The sequence below is a fragment of the Trichosurus vulpecula genome, chromosome 6, assembly GCF_011100635.1.
Source record: "Trichosurus vulpecula isolate mTriVul1 chromosome 6, mTriVul1.pri, whole genome shotgun sequence".
In the NCBI taxonomy this organism is placed as follows: domain Eukaryota; kingdom Metazoa; phylum Chordata; class Mammalia; order Diprotodontia; family Phalangeridae; genus Trichosurus; species Trichosurus vulpecula.
In genome coordinates, this window is record NC_050578.1 from 276,165,255 (window position 1) to 276,188,317 (window position 23,063).

Consider the following 23,063-nt stretch of genomic DNA (forward strand, 5'->3'; position numbering starts at 1 on the left):
GCGCGCTTGTTTGCTTGCGGGGGCGGGTGCCAGGCCGGGTGTGCTGGGCACGATCGCCTCGGACTAACGTGGGTCCTGCCCCCCGCGCCGTAAGACCCTCCCGCGTCCTGTCCGGTCCCTGTCCTTCGCCCCGCAGACCCGAGTCGGTTGCCCTTTCCGTAGCAGCCTGCTAGTTCCCGGGCTGTGGCTCCGCCCGCCTGGAGACCGGGCCTGCCCCTTTGTGGGGAGCCCCGCCCCGGCTCCGCCCCCCCTAGCTTCCCGGGCTGGAGAGGGAGCCGCGGGGCGAGCGCAGGATGAGCGAGAGGGGCAGGAGCTGCCGCCAGCGCCAGCGGACGCGCCCCCCGAGCCGCCTGCCCGCCCCGCGCTCCCCGAGCCCCCCGCGGCCGGGTCGGCTGGCTGGGTGGGCGCGTCTTTCTTCGGGGTTCGCCTGGGCGACCCCCTCGGCCATGCCAGGCCAGCGCTGAGCCCTGTGGGGCGGGGTGGCGGCCGGAGCGGGAGTCGGGCCGGGCCGGGGCCCCCCGGCGACGGGGCCACCCGACGGCGTAGGCTGGCGCCCTCCGGCCTGGCGCTGGGCCCCGGGGCCATGGCGTTCACCTTCGCCGCGTTCTGCTACATGCTGACGCTGGTGCTGTGCGCATCCCTCATCTTCTTTGTCATCTGGCACGTAAGGCCGGGGACCAGGGCACGGAACCAGACCGGGGCCGAGGGGTCTCCGGCTCCGGGCGCCCGCGGGGGCTGGGGCACTCCACACTACGGGGGGGGGCGGGGGTGGGAACTTCTCAAGGCAACGAGGGGAAACTTGCCTACTCTTATCCCCTCCCCTACCCTTGCTTCTTTTCTTCCTCCTCCTTCCCCAAATGCCTGTTCCCCCTTCCCATTGTCTTTTTCCATCCCCCCTTTTTTCTCTGTCCCTGATACCCCATTCTAGTCCCGCATGCAGCTGCATGGGGAGCGGGGGGTGGGGAAGTATCGGGGGCTTAGTTTCTTCCAGTATAGCTCTTCCTCCCCCTCTTCCTGGTAGGGCATCTCTCCAGTCCTCCCTCTGTCTGTACCCGGGTCTGTCTGTCCTCCCCCTCCTCCCCTCCTCTCCATTGTGGGTTTTTCCAGCCGAGTGATGGAGCCAGTTGCCATAGCAACAGCATCTGTTTACAAGTCCCACATCCACCGGAACCTATTAACCCCTTCCTTTTCATACCCCCCCCCCCCCCCCCCCCCCCCACGTCCGTGAAGGAAGGGTCTTAGTGGGCCAGACCTCCCCGTCTTCAACAACCCCATTGATCCTGTTGCCTCTCCGCTCCCCGCCCCCCCCCCCATTCCTCTCCTTCCGAGACTCCATCCCTCCTCTGGCCTGATTATTCTCAAAACTGTTCAGGTCCTCATTAACTAAAGGACCAGGTAGTTCTGGGATTGTGGGGAAGAGTAGAGGGGGCCCCTTTTTACCTTCTATTCTCTGACAAGTCTTTGCTATGCTGCCAGCCTCCCGTCCCCTCCTCCCATCCCCACAAACCTCCTCCACTTCCCTTTCTGCTCCCCACCCCCAGCGTCTCTTTTCTCCACTCCTAACCTCCTTTCTATGGCTTTTGTGTTTTATCCTCTCCATTCCTTTCCCGTTCTCCAATTTTCTAGCACCCTCCTCCCATTCACTCATTCATTCATTCCGCTCATTCACTGAACAAATGTTTCCTGGGCACCTGGACTGGGCATGGGACGGGGGGCGGGGGAGGGGGCCGGCGCTGGATAGAACATGGGAATGCACATGTACCCCACGTCCCCAAATGCACACCCCCTCTTCTGTCCCTCTGCCATTACTTTCAGGCTGCACATCTGTGTTCTTTCAATCTCTCCTTCCCACAGCTCTGTCCTCTCTCTCGCCTTCCTCTAGCTCCACTATCTTCCTTTCCCTCTGTACTTCCTGTCTCACTCATCTCTCCCCCATATGTCTACGTCTCCATCTTTGTCGTCCTCTCCATCTGTCTCCCCCTCCCCATTTCCTCCTCTTCCCATGTCAGTCTCTTCTCTCTCCTCCTCTCCATCTCTCCCTCTCCCATCTCTCCCTCCTTTTCTTTGTTCATTGTCTCCCTTCTCATTCCTTTATTTGTTCTCTTCCCCTTTCCCATCTGCTTCCCCCCTTCTTTCCTCCACCACCCCCCACTTGTCTCTGCTCCTCCTTCTCCGTCCTCAGTATCTCTCTTCTGCCTTTCCCTCTGACAGTCGGCCTCCCTCACCATCTGTGTTAACTGGACCTTTCTCCGCATTCCCCTTCCCTTTGCCCACTTCTGTCCTCTCTAAACCTTTAGCTGTCCCTTCATTTCTGTCGACCCTTTTCACCCAAACATCTCTTTCTTCTCCTCACATGTCTCGGGTGGTTCCTTGTCTCTCCTTCCTCCCCCTCTTTCTAGGGCTCCTCGATCCCTTTCCCCCCACCCCGGCCCCGGGGCTCTTCTCCCAGGCCCTTGCTTACATCTCCTCCCTTTCTCATTTCTTGCCAGTGTCTTGTCCCTTATCTTCGGCTATTTGTTCATTCAACAAGTATTTAATGAGCCCCAATTACCCGATTGGCCCCTGGACTGGGTATTCGAGCTTTCTTGGTGCCTGTTTTCTCTCCTGTTCTCTTTTTCTGTTTCTGTATCCATCTTTCCCTTCTCTCTACCCCTGTGACCATCCCTGCTTCTCCCATCTGCATGTGTGTGCCCCCTGCCTCAGTCTCCTGCCTTCCCCACTCCCTTACATGAGATCGGGGGAGGGAGGGAATAAACATTTGCATAGAACCTACTATGTGCCAGGCACTGTGCTAAGTGCTTTTACAAACATTCTCACAATCCCGTCACATTAGTTGTTGATCTCCCCATTTTTATAGTTGAGGAAACTAAGGCAAATTGGCGGTTTTAGTGACTTGTCCAGGGTCACATTGTCTGAGATCAGATTGGAACTCAGAGCTTCTTGACTTCAGGCCCAGCAACACTCTAGCTGCCATCCTAGTGGGCAGTAAAAGTTGGGGAGGAGCAAGAGGAGACAGGTCCTCGGGTGGAATGAGAGAAGGCCCAAGGGAGCTAAGGCAGACAGATTTCAGAAGACAAAGTCTTTAGGGAGCAGAGCCTGTGTCCAGGAAGGGGGTGGAGGTAAGAAAAGATTATGGTTGAGGGAGGAGAGAGAATGGGGCTGAAACTGGGAGCTTGAGAATTGGGAAGGAGCAGAAGCTGCAGATTAGAGAAGCTGGGATAAAAGAGGAGGTTTCCAGGAGCCTCCCCCACTTTCTGGCCACCTAGGCTGCCAGGGTTTCTGCTCCTCCCCTGTCAGGTCTCATAGAGGGGCCTTCAAACCCCAGGGGTCCCATCTTCCAGAACTGAGCAGCACCAGGCTCCCTGCCTAGCCAGGGATTTCCCACAAGACATAGACTTGCTTCTTATCAAGAAAGGATGACCAGATGGGGTGTGTAGGGTGAGAGAAGCAAGTCACCTGCCTATCCCAAGGGAAGGGCACTAGCGCCAGAGCAGAGGGGGGCAGAAGCCACCTGACCTCAAGTTTACAGGGAGGGGTCTGGGGGGAACAGGGAAGAAACTGAATGGCATCCCAGGTTGGTGCGGCCAGGGGAGAAGGCCCTTCCCCTGAAGTCCCCTCCCTCAGGGTGGGAAAGCCAGCTGCCCAAAGGTCCTAGAACAGTGGCAGAGCTGGGCTTGCTGGAGCCGAGTCCCCGGGCCCAGCCTGGGGCTCCTCTCCTGCCTCTCCCTCCATCTGGAGCTTCTTCCCTCTCCTAGCCCCACACCATGTGTGCAGAGAGGGTGAGGAGGTGGTGTTTGCAATTGCTAGGCAATCCCAGGGCACCCTGGTCTCTTGACAGGTTCATTGGGTGAGTGACAAGTGTCAGTTGGTGTGTGTGGGGGTTGTTTATTCCTGTGGGACTGATGGAGTGGGGGAGGGGCACCCTGGGCTTGGCTTTGGATAGGACATAGGAGGTTATCTCTGCCATCCATCTCCTCTGCCTGGACCCAGTGGCACTCTGGGCTCCAGATGGCACCCTGGGGAACAGGAAAGGCGAGATGTTCTCTAGCTCAGAACTAGCCACCCTCCCCCCACTCCAGGCTGCTGAAGGAACACACATAGGGGTCTTCCCTACCTCCATTCCAGTGTGCACACACGGGCCTAGCACCCCCGGCCCCAGCTTTAGGCCTGCCCAGGTGACAGCCCCCTAGGATGACCAGCTCACACGGAGGAGGGCACAGATCGCTGAGGCTGCTGGAGGGGACCTGGTGGGAAGGCCCCAGGGCAGAGATCAGGGATTGCTGCCAGGAGGTCCAGCCTCTACTGCTCTTTATCAAGTCAGGAGAGTCCTGTGTCTGAGGCCCTTCTGGGCTGCCTCTTAGCTGTTTGGTCCTGGACCAGTCAGTTTCTCTTGCCCAACCTCAGTCTCCTTACTTATAAAATGGTTTCTTCTTGGATTGTGGGCAGAAAAATGCTCCCCACTTGAGTATTAGTATGGAGCCTAGGAAGGAGGTGATACATAAAGGAGGGTTGGGAAACAAGCTGAGGGTCCCCTCCCCAGGCCCCCCCAGCCTGACAGGCACCCCCCCTACCCAGATCATCGCCTTTGACGAACTGAGGACCGACTTCAAGAACCCCATAGATCAGGGCAACCCAGCGAGGGCAGTAAGTCAATACATGTGATGTGCCGAGGTGTGTCCGTCAGTCTGTCCGTCTCTGTGTCGGGGCTGGGAAGGGGACAGATCTCCCTAGGAAGGTGAGGGCCGTGGGGCAAGACAAGGAGCCTCGTAAGGGAGGGATCTCGGGAGGGCCAGATGGACTGGGGATGGGGCAAAGGGGGTGGGAGAGGAGACCCTGCGTGCTGCCTTTGGCTTCCGTGTCAGACCCTTTTCCGGTCCTCTCACATCCCGCCCGGGATGTCAAAGCCAAGGCCCCCGGTGTCTGGGCCAGCTCGCTCTCCGGGTGATCAAGTCCTGGCCGTTGCCAGGGAGATCCGGGTGAAGTGCCGGCCCTCCATGGCGACAGTTGCCATGGGAATGGCGGCGCCTGCCTCTCCGTGGTGATACTGCCATGGAAACAAGACTTAAGTCCCCGTGGCTGCGGAGAGCTGGGCTGCGAGCCCTGGACTCCCTGGCAAAATGGGGGAGGTCTTCGCCCCCCAGAGAAGCTGGACCTGGCGCCCCCCCACCCTTCCCTCATCACACACCGGACAGCCTCCGGCATCCATCCCTCTTCTGGCTCACTCAGCCTGACCCTCGTCTCCTCCCCACAGCGAGAGCGTTTGAAAAACATTGAGCGGATCTGCTGCCTCTTAAGGAAGGTCAGTGGGAGGTCTTGGGGGTCACAGGACCCCCCTGTCTGTCTGTCTGGCCATCTGCCTAGAGCCCTGGACCGGGATCCAGGCCCGGTTCTACCAGTCTCATTCTGTGTCTGTGTGTGACCTCTGATACCAGTCTCTGTGCCCTGAAATGTTTGGACCAGGCGGGCTTGGCCCCGATTCCTCTGATTCTAGGCGGACCCCCAGTCTTTGGCGTCACACTCCTCCCTCAGTCCCATTTGCCCCAGGAAGGGGGCGCGGGCGGCGGGTCGAGATGCCATACAATGAGGTGCAAATTAGGCATCCCTATGCAGCCCTTCTCTTCCCAGCAGGCTCAGGGACGCCCCACCCCCGGACCCCTACTCCCTCTCCCAGCCCCAGGACCACAGAACAGGTGGGTTAACGGAGCCCAATGCCTGTCCTCAGGGCGGCGCCCTCTCCTCCGGGGCCTGTCCAGGGAGGGTGGGCCCCGCCCCGCCCCGCCCCGCCCCCTCCGCGGAACTCGAGGGCAGACCCTGACCGGTCGGTGCTCCCCTGACCCTCCTCCAGCTCGTGGTGCCCGAGTACTCCATCCACGGCCTCTTCTGCCTGATGTTCCTGTGCGCGGCGGAGTGGGTGACCCTGGGCCTCAACATCCCACTCCTCTTCTACCACCTATGGAGGTGATGAGGCTGCGGGCCTGGGGTGGGGGGGGTGTATGCGGGCTAGGCCATACTGCCGGGAGGGATTCTGGGGTCTGCCCAGCCGGCCGTCAGAGCGCGGAGGGGAAGAGGACCCCTGACGTAGGCAGATTGCAGTGTGTCGGGAGCACCGCCGGTCCCAAGGGAGAATGGGCCGCCTTGGGAGGCAGCGAGCTTCCCGGACCGCAGTCTTCACAGGCTCGGGAAGGCGCTTGTGCTCCCGGGAGGGCGGCCCCCTGGCCCGCCATCCCGGCCCTACTCCCGGCTCCTTTCGCCCGCTCCCCTCCCCCAGGTATTTCCACCGCCCGGCAGACGGCTCCGAGGTCATGTACGATGCCGTGTCCATCATGAACGCAGACATCCTCAACTACTGTCAGAAGGAGTCGTGGTGCAAACTCGCCTTCTACCTGCTCTCCTTCTTCTATTACCTGTACAGGTGAGGCCCGCCCCGCCTGCGCGGGGGCCCTCGGGGGTGCGGGGGAAGGGCTCTCGCCTGCCGCCCGCCCGCGGCCCCAGCTCGTCCTTCTCTCCCACAGTATGGTTTATACGTTGGTGAGTTTCTAAAGGGGGAAGCCGGCCAGGGAATGAACCCCGAGAACGGACCGGACGCCTGTGGACCCCCATCCCCGAGACCCTTTTGGACAGCAGAGAAGAGCCACTCCCCGCCCCCCGTCCCCCGTCAGCCTCGGGGCGCCGGGCCTCCTCAGCCCCTGCCCCCCAAATTGCTGCTATGGGATGGCCCGCCCCTCCCCGCCTCGCCCTCCCGCTCCGGGCCGGGCTCTGTCAGAGCGGCGCCTCCCAAAGGCAGCCAGGAGTCCAGGCGGACGGCGGCCCTTCAAGCCCCAAGCCCCTACTTGGAAAACCTAGTACTTGAGGAGGGGTCTTGGGTCCTCATCCGCTTTGGGGATAAGTGAGGGGCAGGGGACAGGGGTGCTGGAGAGGGACTGAGCTCGGGAGAGGGGAACTGGGCTCACCCCACTTCCAGAACAAGCGACTAACCATCCCTCCGCCCTTTCCCAGCGACCCCAGGGTTCAGTAAACTGGCCCGGGAGGCAGGGCCCCGGGGAGGGGAGGGGCGTGAGCAGGCTCAGCCGGGGGCTCCTCCTCAGCCCCACCTCCCGCTCCCTGCTCTCCCTCTGCCCTACCCCCCGCCCCCAGCCTTTTCTCGGCTTTCTTCTGTGTTCCCCCCTTTTACCACTCCCCTCCCCGTCCTGTCTCTCCCTGTGCCCCGGTTTTCTAAGGCGTTGGGGGCCTGGCCCTTTCCAGCGCCTGGAGGAGTTTGTGTGTAAAACCCGTCTCTCTAGGCCAGTCCCGGCCATTTGTGATTGAATAAACAATTGCAAAGATTGGAGGGCCGGGTGTCGCGGCGGGGGCGGGGCTTTTGTTGGGCCCTGAATGGCGAGGCCAGCTGGCAGTTAAATACCCGTCTCACCATCTTCGCCCCCCCCCCCCCCCCCATGCTCAAGTTGTCCGATTCAATGGAGTCTCGGGTCCCTTCCCAGGTCTGGTCGCCATCCTCCGGTGGATCAAACAGTTCATGTAGAGACGGCAGAAAGGCCCTTTCTAAGCTCCCAGTACAGCATGGCAGTAGAAAGGCCATGCGTTCCCAAGGTCACACAGCTGAGCAGCGGAGCCAGAGATCACACCCAGGTTCCCTGACTCCAGGGCCACCCCTGCCCCTGACATCCCCTCTGGGTCCTGGGGAGTCAGGGCCCCTCCCTGAAAGAGCTGAGTAACTAGTGAGATTCCAGAGGAATCAATGGATGCCAGAAAAGAATGAAGCCCATTCCCAAGGGGTGCAGGCTTCCTAGGGAGGAGGCCAAGTCCCAGTGGCTCTTCTGACAAGATGGCCTCTTGCCAGAGGACCAGGAAAGGCCAGATCCTCACAAGTCCCTCCCAACCCTGAGATGCTAAAGGATTCCCAGTGGAGTTGATAAATCACCAGATTGTGAGTCTGGGGACCTGGGTGCAAATCCTAGCTCTCCTACTCCGTTTGACCTTGGCTAAGTCATAGAATGGGGGCACTGGACCCGAGGTTCCAGCTCTAAACCCTCTGATGCTTCTTCGGGAGGTGGGACGGGGCCAGGAGGGCTGAACAAAACCACCTTCAAGCTGATTCGAAGCCCATCTGCCAGCCCTGCTTACCTCTGGGGCCTCCTCTCCCTACCTGCGACTAGGAGCAGGAAGCTAGCCTCATCCCTTAGAGGGACCCTGATGGCCTCCCTTCCCAGGGCAGCCTCTGGCCCCCAGAGCTCGAAGGACAGAAGAGGATGGAGGGCAGAGGAAAGGACAAGGGAACTCAATGAGAGGTACCATCTCTGGGACAGCCCTGGGCGAGTGTGGCAGGTGAGCCGCTGGCCTCCCTCCCTCCCGTCTGTACGATGTCTCCAGGCAGGGCTGTGAGTCAAATGAGACAATATGTGTAAAACACACAGCAAGCTTTAACAGAGGGCTGAAGAGATGTTAGCTCCTCTTAGCTAACTTAACTGGAGCCTAGTCAAGTCTATCTGTAAAACGGAGTTGCCCCCGCAGCAGTCACTCCAGCGCTCAGTGCTGAGGCTCTGGGATAAGTGGCCTCGCTGCCCACTGGCCCTCCCAGGCTGCAGGCCTTAAGGCCTCGTCTGCCTGTCCCTGGCTGGCCATTCCTTCCCACCTCCTCAGACCCTCTTAAGGTCCTGTCCAGGGCCTTATTCCCAGGAATGAGGGACAGATGTGGCTGAAGCAATTAAAATCTTCAATATACAGGACAGAAATCATCAGCGTTATCTTCAGGGTAGTCTTCCTTGGGGAGGAGGGGAGACCCCATCTGGGTCACCGGACCAGGTGAAAGGTCAGCCAGTAGATGATCATTGGCTGGAAGGCAGCCTCAGCCAGGGTCAGGTAGAGCTGGAGGCGCTGCCGGGGGGCAGGACCCCCCACCCCATCAGTGCCCATGGAGGTCATCCGCAGCGAGCGCACCTGTGGGAGACAGACCTTCAGGGTGGCTGAGGAAAGGGAGGAGGGCAAGGACCAGGCCCAGGCTGAGGGAGGGGGCACTCCTCGGTCCCACTCCTTGTCACTGTGCCCATCCTTCTCATTAGTCTGATGCTCCTTGTGAGGGGCCAGGGAGCAGGGCAAAGGGCAGGGGGGAGTGAAGGCTCAGCAGGCCACTCTGCCCCAGGTCTCAGGACTCACAATGAAATACATGAGGGCGGCTGAGGTCCAGGCCAGGGCCACGTAGTAGCCGTCACTGCCGAAGAGCAATCCTGTAAGCACGCTCAGGATCATGCTGGGGAGCAGAGGAGGATGATCAGGACCCATGGGCTGCCCAAGCCTGACGGTGGCTCAAGGGGCCCAATCCACAATCGAACTTGTTAGGGCAACCCAGCAAGCCAGCCTTCCCTCCCTGGGCCTTGGTTTCCCCATTAGTAAAACGAGGGAGTTAAACAGATATTTTCTAGTTCCCTCAAATCTGATGTTCCATGTTCTAAAGCCCCTCTGCCATTCCTTCCTCCTAAGGCCCCTCCCAGCTCTGACATGTCACATGGCAAGGCCCTTCCCAGCCCTGACATGTCACATGGTAAGGCCCTTCCCAACCCTGACATGTCACATGGTAAGGCCCTTCCCAGCCCTGACAATCCCTGTTCTAAGGCCCCTCCTAGCTCGGCCATACCCTGTTCTAAGGCCTTCCCAAGCTCTGCCATCCCCTGTTCTAAGGCCCTCCCAGCCCTGACCTTCCCTGTTCTAAGGCCCCTCCCAGCTCTGACATTTTATGTTCTAAGCTCCCCCCATCCCAATGAGAGTATGTGACTTGCCCAGGGTCACACAGCTGGTGAGGTGACAGTGCCAGGATTTGAATCAAGTTCTCTTGAATCTTAAATTCAAGAACCTGAGCTGCTTCCTGGGTTCTGATCTTGGGCAAAACTCCATCTCCAGCCCAATCTACTCCTTTCCTCCCTCCCTCCTCAAGTCCAGCCCTGTTCCTCAACACTTTATCTTGACTCTCTTCCCGTCCACCTGGTGGCCTCTGGTGCAGAACCTTCAACAGCTGTCTCTTCTGTGGGCAAGGTCCCAAAACCCAACCCAGCTGAGCCCAGCCCAAACCTGCCCAGCCCAGCTCTGCCCAGCCCTGCCCTACCACCCACCCTCTCCCCCACCTCCAGGCCTGAAACTTACCCCACGTATTTATAGCCACTGTATGCAAGCAGATGGAAGGTGCCCAGGTCACTGCGGACTGTGGCCAGGTAGAGGCCAAGGAGCAGGGCCAGCACCTCGATGACGACCCACACCAGGGCTGTGCTGGCACACAGGCCGAGCACCTCGGGGGAAAACCTGGTGCAGAGCAGGAGTGGGTTTGGGGGAGGCAGGGTCAGCAGAGGGAGGCCCCCCAGGGGAATCAGGATCACAACAGCCGTAAGAGACCAGGCTCAGTCCTCCTACAGAGGTGGTGGACCACAGGTGTGGAATGAGGCATACTTCTCAGATACAGACAAGGGGTTACTTTGTTTGCTTAACTGTATGTCTTTGTTCCCAGGGGCAGTAACCTTTTTTCCTGATCACTCCCCCTCCTCCCCCTGCCCCGCCAAAACCCCTATCAGGCAGGAACCCCAAAAAGTCATTTCTATTCTACAGATGAAGAGGCTGGGGCCAAGAGGGAAGTACTCAGCAGAGACGGGGTTCCTTCCATTCCCCAGCTCCAGAGGGGAGCAGTAGGGTGGGGCGAAGGCCCTGCCCCTCCCCCTCTGGCCAGGCTACCCCACAACCCAATCCGAAGGGCCCCAGGAGGGAGATGTGGGCAGTGAGGGGTGGGGGCCAACCTCTTCTGAATTCCCAGCGCCATCCCGGCCAGGAGGATATATGTGATAAAGGCCATCGCTGCCAAAGAGAGACAGAAATTCGGAGCCTCAGTGCAGTGAGCTCCAAGCACCGAGACCCAAGCACCGAGCCCCAGGCACCGAGCCCCAACCCCCAAGTGCCAAGCCCTGAGCCCTGGCCAGGCCAGGAATCAGACCCCCTTCTGCCCATTCCCTGTCATATCAACTCATCATCAGACCCTTCCCCTCTGCCCCGGCCTGATACTCACTGGGGATGTAGAGGTCGGGGGCGTTGAGGTCCTGCCGAGGGGGCAGGGGCATGTCCCGGCTGTACTGAACCTCCCAGTTCTCAGGGGCAGAGGGAACAGAGAGACAATGTCAGGGCTCAGGAAATGGCTGAGCTAAAGCCACACTCTCCCAGCCCCAGGGGAGGCCGGGGCCAGTACAGAGACAGACGCCACCTCACCTGGTGTGTGTAAGGAAAGATGAGCAGGCCCAGCTTCCTAGCCACGTAGGAGGTGTCCACTGCAAAGAAGTGTTTGAGCTTGTTCATAGACACAAACCTGTGAAGCTGGAAAGGAGAGAGGCCACTGAGGGGAGAAACAAGGTATCTGGGGCCAGGAGGTTAGAACAAGGAACCAGGAACGCCAGAGCCGGGGGGGGGGGGGGGAGAAGAAGGGTGTCCTTAGAACATGGGAAGGCCTTAGAACATGGAATGAGGAACGCCAAGGCTGGGAAGGCCTTAGAACACAGAACCAGGAATGCCAGGGCTGGGAAGGCCTTAGAACACAGAACCAGGAATGCAAGAGCTGGGAAGGCCTTAGAACACGGAACCAGGAATGCAAGAGCTGGGAAGGCCTTAGAACATGGAATGAGGAACGCCAAGGCTGGGAAGGCCTTAGAACACAGAACCAGGAATGCAAGAGCTGGGAAGGCCTTAGAACACAGAACCAGGAATGCAAGAGCTGGGAAGGCCTTAGAACATGGAATGAGGAACGCCAAGGCTGGGAAGGCCTTAGAACACGGAACCAGGAATGCCAGGGCTGGGAAGGCCTTAGAACACAGAACCAGGAATGCCAGGGCCGGGAAGGCCTTAGAACACGGAACCAGGAATGCCAGGGCTGGGAAGGCCTTAGAACACGGAACCAGGAATGCCAGAGCTGGAGGAGACCTTGGAGACCATCACGCCAGACCCCTTTATCTTAGAGAGGAGAAAATTGACACTCCAAGAAATAAGCTGCTCAAAGTCACCCAGGCAGGGAGCCACAGAAGCAGAATTTCAACTCAGGTCCTTTCCCTCCAATCAGGCTCCTTGCCAGTCCATCAGCCCCATCCTGTGCCAGTGACGACGTGAGTCAGTCACCGAGGAGCCCTAGGAAGTCAGGGTGAATCAACGGAGGGAGCTTGCAAACAGTTGGACAAGTGGCCTGACATGCCTGGGCCTTGGTTTCCTCATCTGTCAAAGGGGCTGGACCAACCCCAACACCCCCTCAGCAGCCCATTCCAGCTCTAAAGTCAGGGCCACTCACCTCTTTGTGCACCATGTCCTTGCCCTGGGAGGCAATGGAGCTGCCGTAGGCCATGGCGACATTGGCCATGGGATCCCCGAGCAGGTGGTTGACATTGAAGGCCACATCTGAGCCCTGCAGCGGGTAAGCACCAGGTTGAGCTGGGTAGCCACTACTCGTGTCATCAAAGAGCGGAGGCGGCTCTGGGGCTGCCCTGAGCCGGTGCTTGGACCCTGAAGTGGGGGAGAAGAGAAGGAGCAGACAGGCGGAATGAAAGACTCTGAAGCAGTAACTTAACAGATCTCTGAGCTGGAAGGAACCACAGACACCAGTAAGACCAGCAAGGCCTAGCTGACTGGGAATCCCACCCGGCACATGCCCAGGTGGTCATCCAACCAAGGACACCCCCTCTGACCTAGACGCTAGATGCCCCAAGGAGGAAGTGACAAAGCCAAGGGCTCTGTACCTACTCAGAACTCACAGCCACCCCTTCCCCAGTGGAAAATACTCAGGGGACGGTTAACAAAGGACAGCACAGGAATAGAATGGAACTGTATTGTGAGGCAGGACCATAGAGAGGCGCGTGTGAAGACTTATACAAATGGATGCAGAGGGAAAGGAGAGCCAGGACAACTGTGTGAACAATGACTGGAGAGTGAGGGAACGAGGAGACAACTCCCCGTGCCTCCCGTGGCCTCCCCGATGACTCTGTCTCTGGGGTGTTCCTCTCCTTGACCCCAGGAAGCTTGGAAGGGATGGAGGACTACCAGGGTTTACTCTCTGCCCTGCTACTGAATCCTAAGCTCCTCCAAGCCTTACCACCTGCCCTGCCCCTGAAGTCCCCTGGCACTGGCACGGGGAGCTAAGGGCCTCCCTTGAGATGACCACTCTGCAGCTGAGCTCTAGAATCTCCTTGAAAAGATAGAGAAAGTATTTATTTAGCAATTACAACATGCCAGGGACTGGACCAAGGGTAGGGGCTTCCTCAGTTTTTCTTTCTGGATCCCTGCTCTTGGCCTTTTCATGTGTTCACCCACCCAACGAACATGGCCATGAGATTGGCCAGTGACTCAGACAGCTCTGGGCCTCAGTGTATGTGGCCCAGGACCTGGGTGGGAATCTCGGCTCCAGCCCTGGGCTGTTCCACTTTGGAAACAGGCCCCATCCCCCCCCTCTGCCAAGTGAGGGGTGGACTAGATGGCTCAGCTCAAATTGCTCAGCCCAAAGCGGAAGAAGGGTTTTCCTGGGCTGGAAGGCATCCAGGCAACAGCGTAGATAGGAAAAGGACCAAAAAGCCCACTGCCAGTGAATGAACTGGGGATATTAAGCCTGAAGAAGACTATTTTTTTAAGATAGGACTTGTTATCGGGGACCTGGAGGGAGCACTGGGAGGAAGGTGATGTAGATTTGAGCGTGACACATGTACTTGTGGGGTAACTGTGAGAAAGTAAGGTTTGGGGGCTAGAGCTATATCTACAGAGGAGATAGATGTGGGAGGGCCCTTAGAACAGGGGATGACAGGGCTGGGAGGTGCCTTAGAGAGGGGAAAGTCAGAGTTGGGAGGGGCCTTAGAACGTGGAATGGCAGGGCTGGGAGGCATATCAGAGCACAGAAGATCAAAGGGTATCAGGAGAACTGACTTGCTGGGCTGTGCCCACCTTGGTCTCTGGCAGCTGTGCCACCCAAGGGAGGGCTTCCAGTCCATCAGAACTGTTCTGCCTGGGGTTGGGTTCGTCAGGTAGTGAGCTCCCCGTGCCCGTAGCTACACAAGCCTACGTTGGCTGAACGTGGGTCCGGTCGGGAACATTCGGGATCCTCGGGGGTCCCCAAGGCCTGGCAGGGGGCTGGGGGCAAAGGTGGGAACCCTCGCGATGACGTCACAGCCCCCGCTCCGCAGGCCCCGTCCCTTCGGCCCCGGTGGAGGGCGCCAGCTCCCTCGGCCCGGCCCCGGCCCCTGCCCGTGCCGCCCCGCGCTCACCTTGGGCCCCGTACCCCGAGTGATACGCCATGAGCGAGACGCTTCCCGCCGCGAGGCCTGAGCAGGAATGCTAATAGGGTCGCGGCCGCGGGTTCAGGGCGCCAACTGCAGCCACCGGGCCGCCGGACACGTCTCCCCGCGGGCCAGCCGCAGCCGCCATGGCCACGACGTCACCCTCTCCGCCTCTCATTGGTCACCGTCCCACGTGATAGGCGCACCGCCCCCTTTCTCCATTGGCTATTAGCTTCTCACCCAGCCTTGGATTCGATGAAACCTGACTTCCGGAAGCTGGGGAGGGGCGGAGCCAACAACTTGGCTGCCTGGTTGGACAATAGAACTGTCCCAACGTGACAAGACAGTCCAATGAGCTTGTCCGGACTGAAGTGCTTAGAGGAGTCTTGAGGCGCCTGCGCAATGGAGCGGGTGAAGGTCTCCCTGCCACGACTGCACCGCGGGTCGGGGGAGTGGCTGAGGCTGAGCCGCTGGGTGGGGCTGGGCACCTGGGAGCTACCAAAGGCTCGGCCCTGCTCTCGCTCCGGCGTCCTCTCCTTTCTTCCTCTCCCCCTTCTCTCCTTGCTCTTCACGCCTCCCTTTTAACTTGTTCTCCCTCCCTTCCCCCTTCCCCTCCTCCCCTTGACCTTCACCTCTCCCTTTTCCTCCCCTTCCCCTCTTTTCTTCCTCCCTCCTCCCCTCCAGTTCTCTTTCCTTCCCCCTTCCCTCCTTCCTCTTTTCCCGCCTCCCCTTCCCTTCCCATTTTCCTCTCTAACCCCTTCTCCTCCTCTTTCCTTCCCCTTCCTCTTTCCCCTTCCGTTCTCTACTTTTCTCTTTCCCTTACCCACCTCTTCCCCTTCCCCCCTTCTCTCCTCCCCCCCGCCCCGCCCCTGCGCCCTTTCTCCCCTGGTGTTTTCTCTACCTTTCCTCCACCACTCCTGCTTTCTCTCCTCCCTGCCATTCCGTTCTTACCCCTTCTCCCCTTTCCCCTCCTAGCTCCGGCCTCAAGGTTTACACAGCCCTTTGCACACCGCAGCTTTGTGAGAGAGGTAGTGCAGGCAGCTATTCCTTACACATGAATAAACTGAGGATCAGAGAGAGGACACATGACTGGTGCAGTATTCCTGCTCCCCACATACCCCGCTCCTCTGCAGGGACACTCCCCTCCCAGGACCTGGAGGTATACAATGAATACGGAGCTCTCCCAAGAAGTGGGAGCTTGGAGAGATGTCACAGCCAGGCCCCTGAGCTGGGCGGAGCGAGTGCCCTGGGCCTCTGACACAGGATTGGTGTAAATGGAAGTCTTTGAGTTCTGCCTGCCATCTGTGGCTGGCGGGCCTTCAGACCTTCCTTGGCACCGTGCAGTGCTTCTAAGCATATAGGCTGGCTCTTAGTAAGCGCGGAGAAAACGCTTGTTGACTTGACTTCTCTCCGCAGCCTGTGGGGTCACCTCTTGTCCCGCAGGGACTTGGGAGCTGTCCGAGTGCTGAAATGAGCGGTCTCGAAGAATGTGAGTCGGAAGGAGCCTCAGAATGCACCTAGTTCTAAACCGGCAACCTCTTGGCAACATTCCCAGTTAGTGGTCACCCAGGCCCTGCTTACAGACTTCAAGTGTTGGGGAACTCATACCATCCCCCTCAGTAGCCTAGCGTGCTTTTAAACAACTGCTTAGGGAGTTCTTCAATATATTTATTTTTATTTTTTTGTTTTTCCATATATTAAACAGAAACCAGCCCGTTTGCAACGTTTCTTGTTACTTGCTCCCAGTTCTGACCTTTGGAGCCAAGCAGAACAAAGCCAAGCCGTCGTTCACATGGCAGACCTTCAAATACCTGAAGGGTCCCGCTCATTCTCGCCTTAGAAATCTGCAGGCTCCTCCTCACAGAGTCACCCTCAGAGTTGTTTGAATATTGTCTCCCCCCCACATTAGATCGAGAACTTCTTGAAGGCAGGGTCTGTTTTGGTGTATTCCCAGCACCTAACACAGAGCTAGTAGTAGGTGCTTAATAAATTAATAAAAAAGGATCAAGAAAATACATGTCTGAGCTGAGTCCAGTGATCAATCAATAAACATTTATTAAGTGCCTATTGCGTGCCAGGTGCAGTGCACTTTACTGGGGATATAAGGCAGTGAAGCAGTCACTGCCCAGGCCCAGCCTCCAGAATCCCCAGGACTTTCTGAACTGTGAGCCCAGAGCTCTGACAGGATCGTGTGATAGAGATCATCTTGGCCTGACTGACTCTAGGTAGCACCAAAGTCCAGAAGCCTGGAGGTGTGCGTGTGTGAGAATGGAGGACTCCTTAAGGGTAGGGCCTAATGCCCTTAGCGTCACAGCCCCGAAGTGTCTGCCTGTTCCATCCCAACCTTTTTGCCCCCCAAATAGGCCTCTCCCTGACTGTCCCCTTTCGGCCGGCAGAGTGGGAAGCTCTGGAACAAGATGTATGGGGGCGGGGGGGGGGGGGGGGCGGCGGAGTGCTGCAGTGAGTTCTCAGGGCTTTAATTTGTTTTCTGAGAGCCTCCAACCAGCAGATACCAAAACCTCCCAGTCCCGCCACCCCCACCCAAGCCAAGACCTCAGGGAGGGGAGTGCTAGAGACAAGGGACAGCGGGAAGGGAGAGGAGAAAGAGGAGGAAGGGAAAGAGTGGCTGGCGTCAGGAAGGAAGTGTTTTCCTCTCTGTGCTGCTCCCCCCCCCTCCCAATACACACAGACTGGGGAGACTTGCGAGAGAGGCGGGCTGTGGGAATCTCGGGGAGGGTGGGTTGGGCGGGGAGGAGCGGAGGTTGGGCCTCGGTGCCAGGCGCTCCCGACGGCGCCAGCCGGTGCAGCGGGGGCGGGGTCAGCGGGCGGGCGGGGCTGGGCTCTGGCTCAGCACTCCCTCCGTGGCAGCCGAGCCGAACGGATGCCCCCCGCCCGGGGCCCATCTCCCTTATCATGACCGGGCCCCTGGAGGTGGAGGCGCGGACACGATGCCCCAAGGAGAGTCAGAAGGCGGTGTAGACGGCGGCGGCGATGGGGGGGAAGTGCCCACGCTCATCCCAGATGGGGAGCCTCTGAGGGAAGAGGTAAATAACGGGGAGCAGCGGGCAGGGCCCGCATACAGAACGGCGATGCCACCGATTGACCCTCCTTCCCCCGACCTGGGGACGCCCTGTGAAGGTCCCTGGAGGGCTGGGGGTGGCTTCCTTGGACATTCCCCTACTGCAGGAAGTTGGGGGGGATTGGGGGTCCTCAGCACTAAGTACACCCCCAGATTCGGCCCCGCCCCCATCCCATGACGTCAGGGCAAGAGGACGCCGCCACTCACCCTCCTTCATTGGCCGGAGGGGGCGGCTTGGGTTGAAGGGGCTCAAGGAGTGGGGCTTAGGTTCCCGCAGGCCGGGGTCATCCCCTTTTCTCTCAGCGTTGGCTCGGGAGCCCCAGCCTGCAATGCAGCACGGAGGCTGAGGCTGAAGCTGAGACTGAGGCTGAGGCGGGAGACAGGGAGGAGGAGGGAAGGAGGAGGGGGGAGGAAGGATAAGGAAGAACCCTCTGGATTTCACGGGCTGCTCTAACCCCTCTTTCCCCAAGGGGAGGAGGAAGGGGGGACGGTAAAGAGAGGAATAAGGCTCCAAGGTCGTGGGCAGCAGGAGGAAATGGCATTGACACCCAGTGTGTCCCCCTGGGACCTACCCCAGAGCCAGAGAGACTAAAACAGGCTGCTTGGGCAGAGTATGGAGGTTGGAAGATTGGGGGGTTTGTGTGTGTGGATGAACTGTGCCCATGTTTGTGTGTCGAAGTTGTGTGTCGATATGTTATGTGTGTGTTATCTACAGGCAGTGCGTGAGACCTGAGGGGTGGAGTGTCCATGATGGGAGGTGTTTTCTCTCCTTGGGCTTCTCTTGGCCTGCTCTCCTCTCATTGTGTGAATATGTGGAGGTGGGGGCCAGTGGGAGGGGGCTGGTAGGGGCTAGGTGAGGAGGCCTTGGACTTCCTCTTGTCTCTGCTGCTTCCTCTTCAGATGCTTGGGGAGTCATCATCATATTCTTATCCCTGGTCCTTGCTTCTTCTTGCTTCTTTCTGCCTTCTGTTCTCCCATCTTCCCCTCCCTCAGCCACCTCCACACACTCAGCCTCCTTCTCCCTTCCCCTTAGATATTTCTGCCTTCATTCCCAGGCTTCCTTCCCTCAGTGGTGTGTGTGTGTGTGTGTGTGTGTGTGTGTGTGTGTGTGTGTGTGTGGTGGGGAGGGGCTTGGGGCTTGGAGCTTGAGGGGGACAGGGCTCTCCAGGAGTTCAGCCAGCCAGAGGGTTTGCCAGGTGTTCCCTTAGGTGGGTGAGCCTTTCCCAGGAGAATTGTGTGGGGGGGAACAAGGAGTAGGATGAGCTGACCAACAAACCCAGCTTGTCTGTCAAACCCCCCTCCCCACTGCACAGATGGATTCATCTGCTGCTCTCCCGGCCCCCAGGCCTATTCCTCTGGTTCCCAGACTCCCCACCTCCTTTCCTGTTCTGTTCTCCTGCTCCCATCTCTGTTCCCTTTCTGGAATTCTCTCTCAGTCCCAGGGTGGCACTAAAGGGTCCCTTTCCCCCAGTCTCCCTTGGTTTCTGTGCCAGCCTGACTGCCACCTCCTTCTCTCTCTCTCTCTCTCTCTCTCTCTCTTTCTTCCTCTCCTTTTCCCCATGCCCCCCCCCCCACTTCCCCACCCCACAGCAGCGGCCCCTGAAGCAGTCTTTGGGAGTTTCCCTTTGTCGGGAGTCCCACTGGAAGTGCCTCCTGTTAACCCTCCTCATCCATTCATGTGGGGCTGTGGTGGCCTGGTGCTGGCTGGCCACCGTACCCCGTCTGGCCATAGGCACTGGCCTTTCCCATGGGACCCCTGCCACCTACCAGGCCAGTCCCTGCTCAGATGGCTACCTGTACATCCCACTGGCCTTCGTCTCCCTCCTCTACCTCCTCTACCTGGCTGAGTGCTGGCACTGCCACATGAGGGCCTCCAGGGCACCACGCACAGATGTGGTCACAGTGCTGGCCCTGATACGCCGCCTCCAGCAGGCCCCGCCTTGTGTCTGGTGGAAGGCCACCAGCTACCATTACGTTCGACGAACCAGACAAATAACCCGCTACCGCAATGGCGATGCATATACCACCACCCAGGTCTACCACGAGCGGGCTGATAGCCGGACAGCACGGGGTGAATTCGACTATTCTGCCCACGGTGTCCGAGATGTGTCCAAAGAGCTGGTGGGGCTGTCAGACCACCCGGCTACTCGCCTGCGCTTCACCAAGTGTTTCAGCTTTGGAAGCGCAGAAGCTGAGGCTGCATACCTCACTCAGAGGGCCCGGTTCTTTGGCGCCAATGAGGGCCTCGATGACTACCTGGAGGCCCGGGAAGGGATGCATCTGAAGGATGTGGACTTCCGAGAGTCGCTGATGGTGTTTGCAGATCCCCGCAGCCCCCCCTGGTATGCCCGGGCCTGGGTGTTCTGGCTGGTATCTGTGGCCACACTGTCATGGCCACTCCGTGTAGTGGCTGCATATGGCACGGCCCATGTCCACTACCAGGTGGAGAAGCTATTTGGGGCCAGCTCGCCCCCACCTGGCCATGCCCCTGGAGGCCCATCACTTTCTCGAGTAGCCACTGTGGACTTCACAGAACTGGAGTGGCACATTTGCTCCAATCGGCAGCTGGTGCCCAGCTACTCAGAGGCCATGTTGATGGGCCCTGGCCCCACAGCCTACCTCAGAGGCTGCCAGCGCTGCCGCCGCTCTGTCAGCAGCAACTCGCTGCCCCCGTCCCGGGCTAGCGGGCCCCGCTTGCCCTTCAGCCGAAGCCGCCTCTCCCTGGGAGGTGGGAGCCGGGCTACGACGGGGGTCTTCCGAAGCCTGAGTGGGGGGCCACTGGGTCGTCGGGGGGAAGACACGGAGCCCTTGGAGAGCCCCCCCTGCTACCAGGATGCTCTTTACTTCCCTGTTCTCATTGTTCATGGAGATGGAGGTTGCCGGGGGGATGGGCAAGGTGCGATCTGAGCTCTTTGAGCAAAAGATGGGTGTTGTGGCAATAGAGCCTGGCAGAGGACCCACACACCCAGGACCAGATGAGTGATTGATTCTTGTATGAACCAAAATAGCAAAAGCACCAGGCATTTGGGGAAGCCACAGTCTGGTATCTGTAGAAACTAATGCCCAGGTGCCAGTGGTTTTGTTCATCTCGGGGAGGGGTGGTAGAGAAACAGATGTTCCCTCAATCACCACTGGTTCCTCCTCTCCTGGGGACATTCTTTGCCCTAAACTAAGGGACCATCTGAGTCCGCGCTACCAGTGACCAGGACAATGGCAAGTACTGAGGATGTCTTGGGGTGGGGGGTGGGGGTTTCTAGGGAAATGTTTACTCTTCTTGGGGCCAAGGGCTCATTTACCCCCGGGGAAATATGTCTTTTGTAGCTGGAGCTAGAAGTGGCTCCAGAGAAATTCAAGCCAGGGCAAAGGGGAGCGTCCCTGAACTGGGAGCTGAGAGCCCTGTCCCCCACACCCAAGCTTCCACTTCCTTGGTTCTTTGAGGACAGCACCCCACCCTCCTCCCCCATGGTTCTATCCTCGGAGAAGCACGAAAGGAGAAAAATGGGGGAAGGGAGGTGATGAGAGGCTTGGCCAGGCTGACCCAGAAGACCTAGCCCAAAGGCCTATGCCTCATTCCCTCAATCCCTGGGGGTCAGTACTGATGATGGGGCCAGTACCAGAATCTGAGGCCTTCTGCAGACACCACATCTGCCAGGACCACATCAGCTCCTGTGATCTCAGAGCTGGCTAACCTTCCAGCACAGGCTAGGGGGATTAGAACCTGAACTGGGGGAAGGGCCAACCCAGGGGGCACTAGCCTGGCTGCCCTAATAGGGAGGGGCAGTGGAACTAAGTGGCAGGAGGTGGGCCACAATCCTACCTCTCTCCAGTTCATACTGTATCCCTTCCACATCACATCCAAACACTCAGTCTTCTCCAGGGGACCCCTCCTCAGCCTCTTCCTGAAGCTCCCAGTCCTTAGCACCCCATCCCCTCGCCATGAGGCCCTCAGCACTGCTTGTCTTTCCTCTTGCCCCTCTCTACCTGCCTCCTTCCTGTTCCCTCCGAAGGGACACATTGTTTTCCTCTCCTCTCCTTTGTCATGATGTTCCTTCTCTTAACTGTCTTCTCTACCCCAAGAGAGCTAACTATGGGGTGTGGGGAACTGGGGCAGCATGTGGGCCACCCAAGGCTCTGAAAGCCCCCTCCCTTCTTTAATGTCCCGACCCCCGTGCCCGAGGGGCAGCTTTGTGCAAGTGGACCCTGCCATACCTAGAGAGGTCTCCCATTCCTTAGATGATTCCTTTCCCTGTCCAAGGGCTGCCTGGATGCCACACCCTCCTGGGAGGACACCCTCTAATGGTACTCTACCACCCCTTCTGGGGAGGCCTGGGCATCAGCCCAGGATGAGGGTTACAAAGAAGACAAGGGACAAATAAAAGGTATGAAATAGCTGTGCTTCAGCTCCTGGTTTCTGAGGGTTGGGGCTGAAAAGAGGAGCCAGGGGGAGGTTCAAATGAACTGAGGAAAGAGGGAAACTGAGGTCAGGGCTGGAGACAGGAGGCAGGCACTGCCATGCCTAGAAACAGGGACTTCCTGGGAGAGGGCAGCTCTCTTCTGACTCCAGTGTCTGGTGAGTCTTGGGGGGGGCTTCCTGGGGTCCTCCCCAGGGAAGGCTTATTCCAGGGACCCAAGGCAGTGACCTGGAAGGGAAGGGGAAGGCCTGCACGGAGACAACTGCCTTGCTTCTCATCAAGAGACAGCTGTACGCTGGACTAGGCAGGCAAGGGAAGAGACGAGGTGGCCCCTGGCAAGGAACAGAGACTGTCAGGAGGATGTTTCTAGTCACAGCAGAGCAAGCCAGAGCTCTTGGCTTCCTCTCTCGTAGAATACAGAACTTTATACTTAGGACATCTAATGTCACAGAACTGGGGAGGAAGCTTAGAATAGGGAATGTCAGAGCTGGGAGGAAGCTTAGAACAGGAAATGTCTGAGCTGGGAGGGGCCTGAGAACAGGGAATATCAGAGCTGGGAGGGGCCTGAGAACATGGAATATTAGAGCTGGGATGGGTCTTAGAACAGGGAATGTCAGAGGCAGGAGGAAGCTCAGAACCAGGAATGTCAGAGATGGTGGGGAAGGGGGGGCGTTGAGAACAGAGAACACAGTGGGTCAGAGTTGAAAGTAGAGCCATAACTAGGAACTCAAGGACTTAGGGCAGACTCAGTTTCTGTGAATCAGGGAGGACACAAGGGATGGGTGCTCCTGTGTGTTTGAGGAAGACTTCAGGCAGGGGTCAGGGGTTCAGGGCTTGAATGTCAGGGGAGAAGACTATGGGCCTGGGACCCCAGGAGGGAGCCAGGCCTTGAGGTCATCCGGAGCTGGACCCGGCCTGGAGCAAACCTTAAAGGAGGAGGGAGGCTTGCTGAACCACTCTGGAGGTGGCAGAGGGTGGCAGGGCAGGGGCTGAGCTGGGCTTCCTGCCCCATTTTGTAGATGGCAGAGAAAGGCTAGCCAGCCATGGGGCCAACATCTGGCATCTTCAGGAGGCAGCTGGGTTTCCCCCCATTCCAGAGAATGAGGGAGAGCTCCAGGACAGAAGACAGAGCATAAGGGATGGATACGGGAGAGGGGGCAGCCCAGGACTAGCCTGGAGGCCTGGCCAGTCCAGTGGAGAGGTCATGGTTCAAAGGCCTAGCTGTCCCATGCCACTCCCTGCTCCAGCTAGAAGGGACCTTTGAACAGAGACTACCAGAGCTCAGAGGGACCCGGAAGACTCTCT

General features: G+C 58.7%; 3 protein-coding genes across 4 annotated transcripts; 2 read left to right on the forward strand and 1 right to left on the reverse strand.

Moving 5' to 3' along the window:
* The first annotated feature begins 505 nt into the window (after positions 1-505).
* Positions 506-6,647, forward strand: CNIH2 (cornichon family AMPA receptor auxiliary protein 2). 2 transcript variants are annotated; one of them, XM_036764656.1, is made up of 6 exons: positions 506-664; positions 4,576-4,644; positions 5,252-5,299; positions 5,846-5,958; positions 6,269-6,412; positions 6,513-6,647. In XM_036764656.1, exons 1-6 carry the CDS (start codon positions 584-586, stop codon positions 6,538-6,540), a joined length of 483 nt encoding a protein of 160 aa, XP_036620551.1. In that variant the 5' UTR covers positions 506-583; the 3' UTR covers positions 6,541-6,647. The 2 variants fall into 2 exon arrangements, with proteins under 2 accessions (XP_036620551.1, XP_036620550.1); XM_036764655.1 differs by lacking the exon at positions 506-664 and having other exon boundaries at positions 4,462-4,644.
* Positions 6,648-8,397: 1,750 nt separating this feature from the next.
* YIF1A (Yip1 interacting factor homolog A, membrane trafficking protein) lies at positions 8,398-14,471 on the reverse strand. The gene is made up of 8 exons (XM_036765510.1): positions 14,256-14,471; positions 12,299-12,510; positions 11,236-11,340; positions 11,039-11,117; positions 10,773-10,830; positions 10,132-10,287; positions 9,151-9,244; positions 8,398-8,934 (listed from the first exon to the last, which is right to left on the reverse strand). Exons 1-8 carry the CDS (start codon positions 14,284-14,286, stop codon positions 8,788-8,790), a joined length of 882 nt encoding a protein of 293 aa, XP_036621405.1. The 5' UTR covers positions 14,287-14,471; the 3' UTR covers positions 8,398-8,787.
* Positions 14,472-17,020: 2,549 nt separating this feature from the next.
* On the forward strand, positions 17,021-21,735 carry TMEM151A (transmembrane protein 151A). Its single transcript, XM_036762585.1, has 2 exons — positions 17,021-17,311; positions 18,937-21,735. The coding sequence occupies exons 1-2, from the start codon at positions 17,216-17,218 to the stop codon at positions 20,251-20,253; spliced, it is 1,413 nt and encodes a 470-aa protein (XP_036618480.1). The 5' UTR covers positions 17,021-17,215; the 3' UTR covers positions 20,254-21,735.
* Positions 21,736-23,063: the final 1,328 nt, after the last annotated feature.

Bases quoted from the DNA above. Each gene is read 5' to 3' on its own strand.
- CNIH2 (XM_036764655.1), top strand. From the start codon at position 4,474: ATGGAGCCTAGGAAGGAGGTGATACATAAAGGAGGGTTGGGAAACAAG. The intron at 4,645-5,251 runs GTAAGTCAATAC...TCCTCCCCACAG, and splicing joins AGGGCAACCCAGCGAGGGCA to CGAGAGCGTTTGAAAAACAT. The intron at 5,300-5,845 runs GTCAGTGGGAGG...ACCCTCCTCCAG, and splicing joins TCTGCTGCCTCTTAAGGAAG to CTCGTGGTGCCCGAGTACTC.
- YIF1A (XM_036765510.1), bottom strand. From the start codon at position 14,286: ATGGCGTATCACTCGGGGTACGGGGCCCAAG. The intron at 12,511-14,255 runs GTGAGCGCGGGG...CCCCCACTTCAG, and splicing joins CTCGGGGTACGGGGCCCAAG to GGTCCAAGCACCGGCTCAGG. The intron at 10,831-11,038 runs GTGAGTATCAGG...TCTCTTTGGCAG, and splicing joins CCCCGACCTCTACATCCCCA to CGATGGCCTTTATCACATAT.
- TMEM151A (XM_036762585.1), top strand. From the start codon at position 17,216: ATGCCCCAAGGAGAGTCAGAAGGCGGTGTAGACGGCGGCGGCGATGGG. The intron at 17,312-18,936 runs GTAAATAACGGG...CCCACCCCACAG, and splicing joins GGGAGCCTCTGAGGGAAGAG to CAGCGGCCCCTGAAGCAGTC.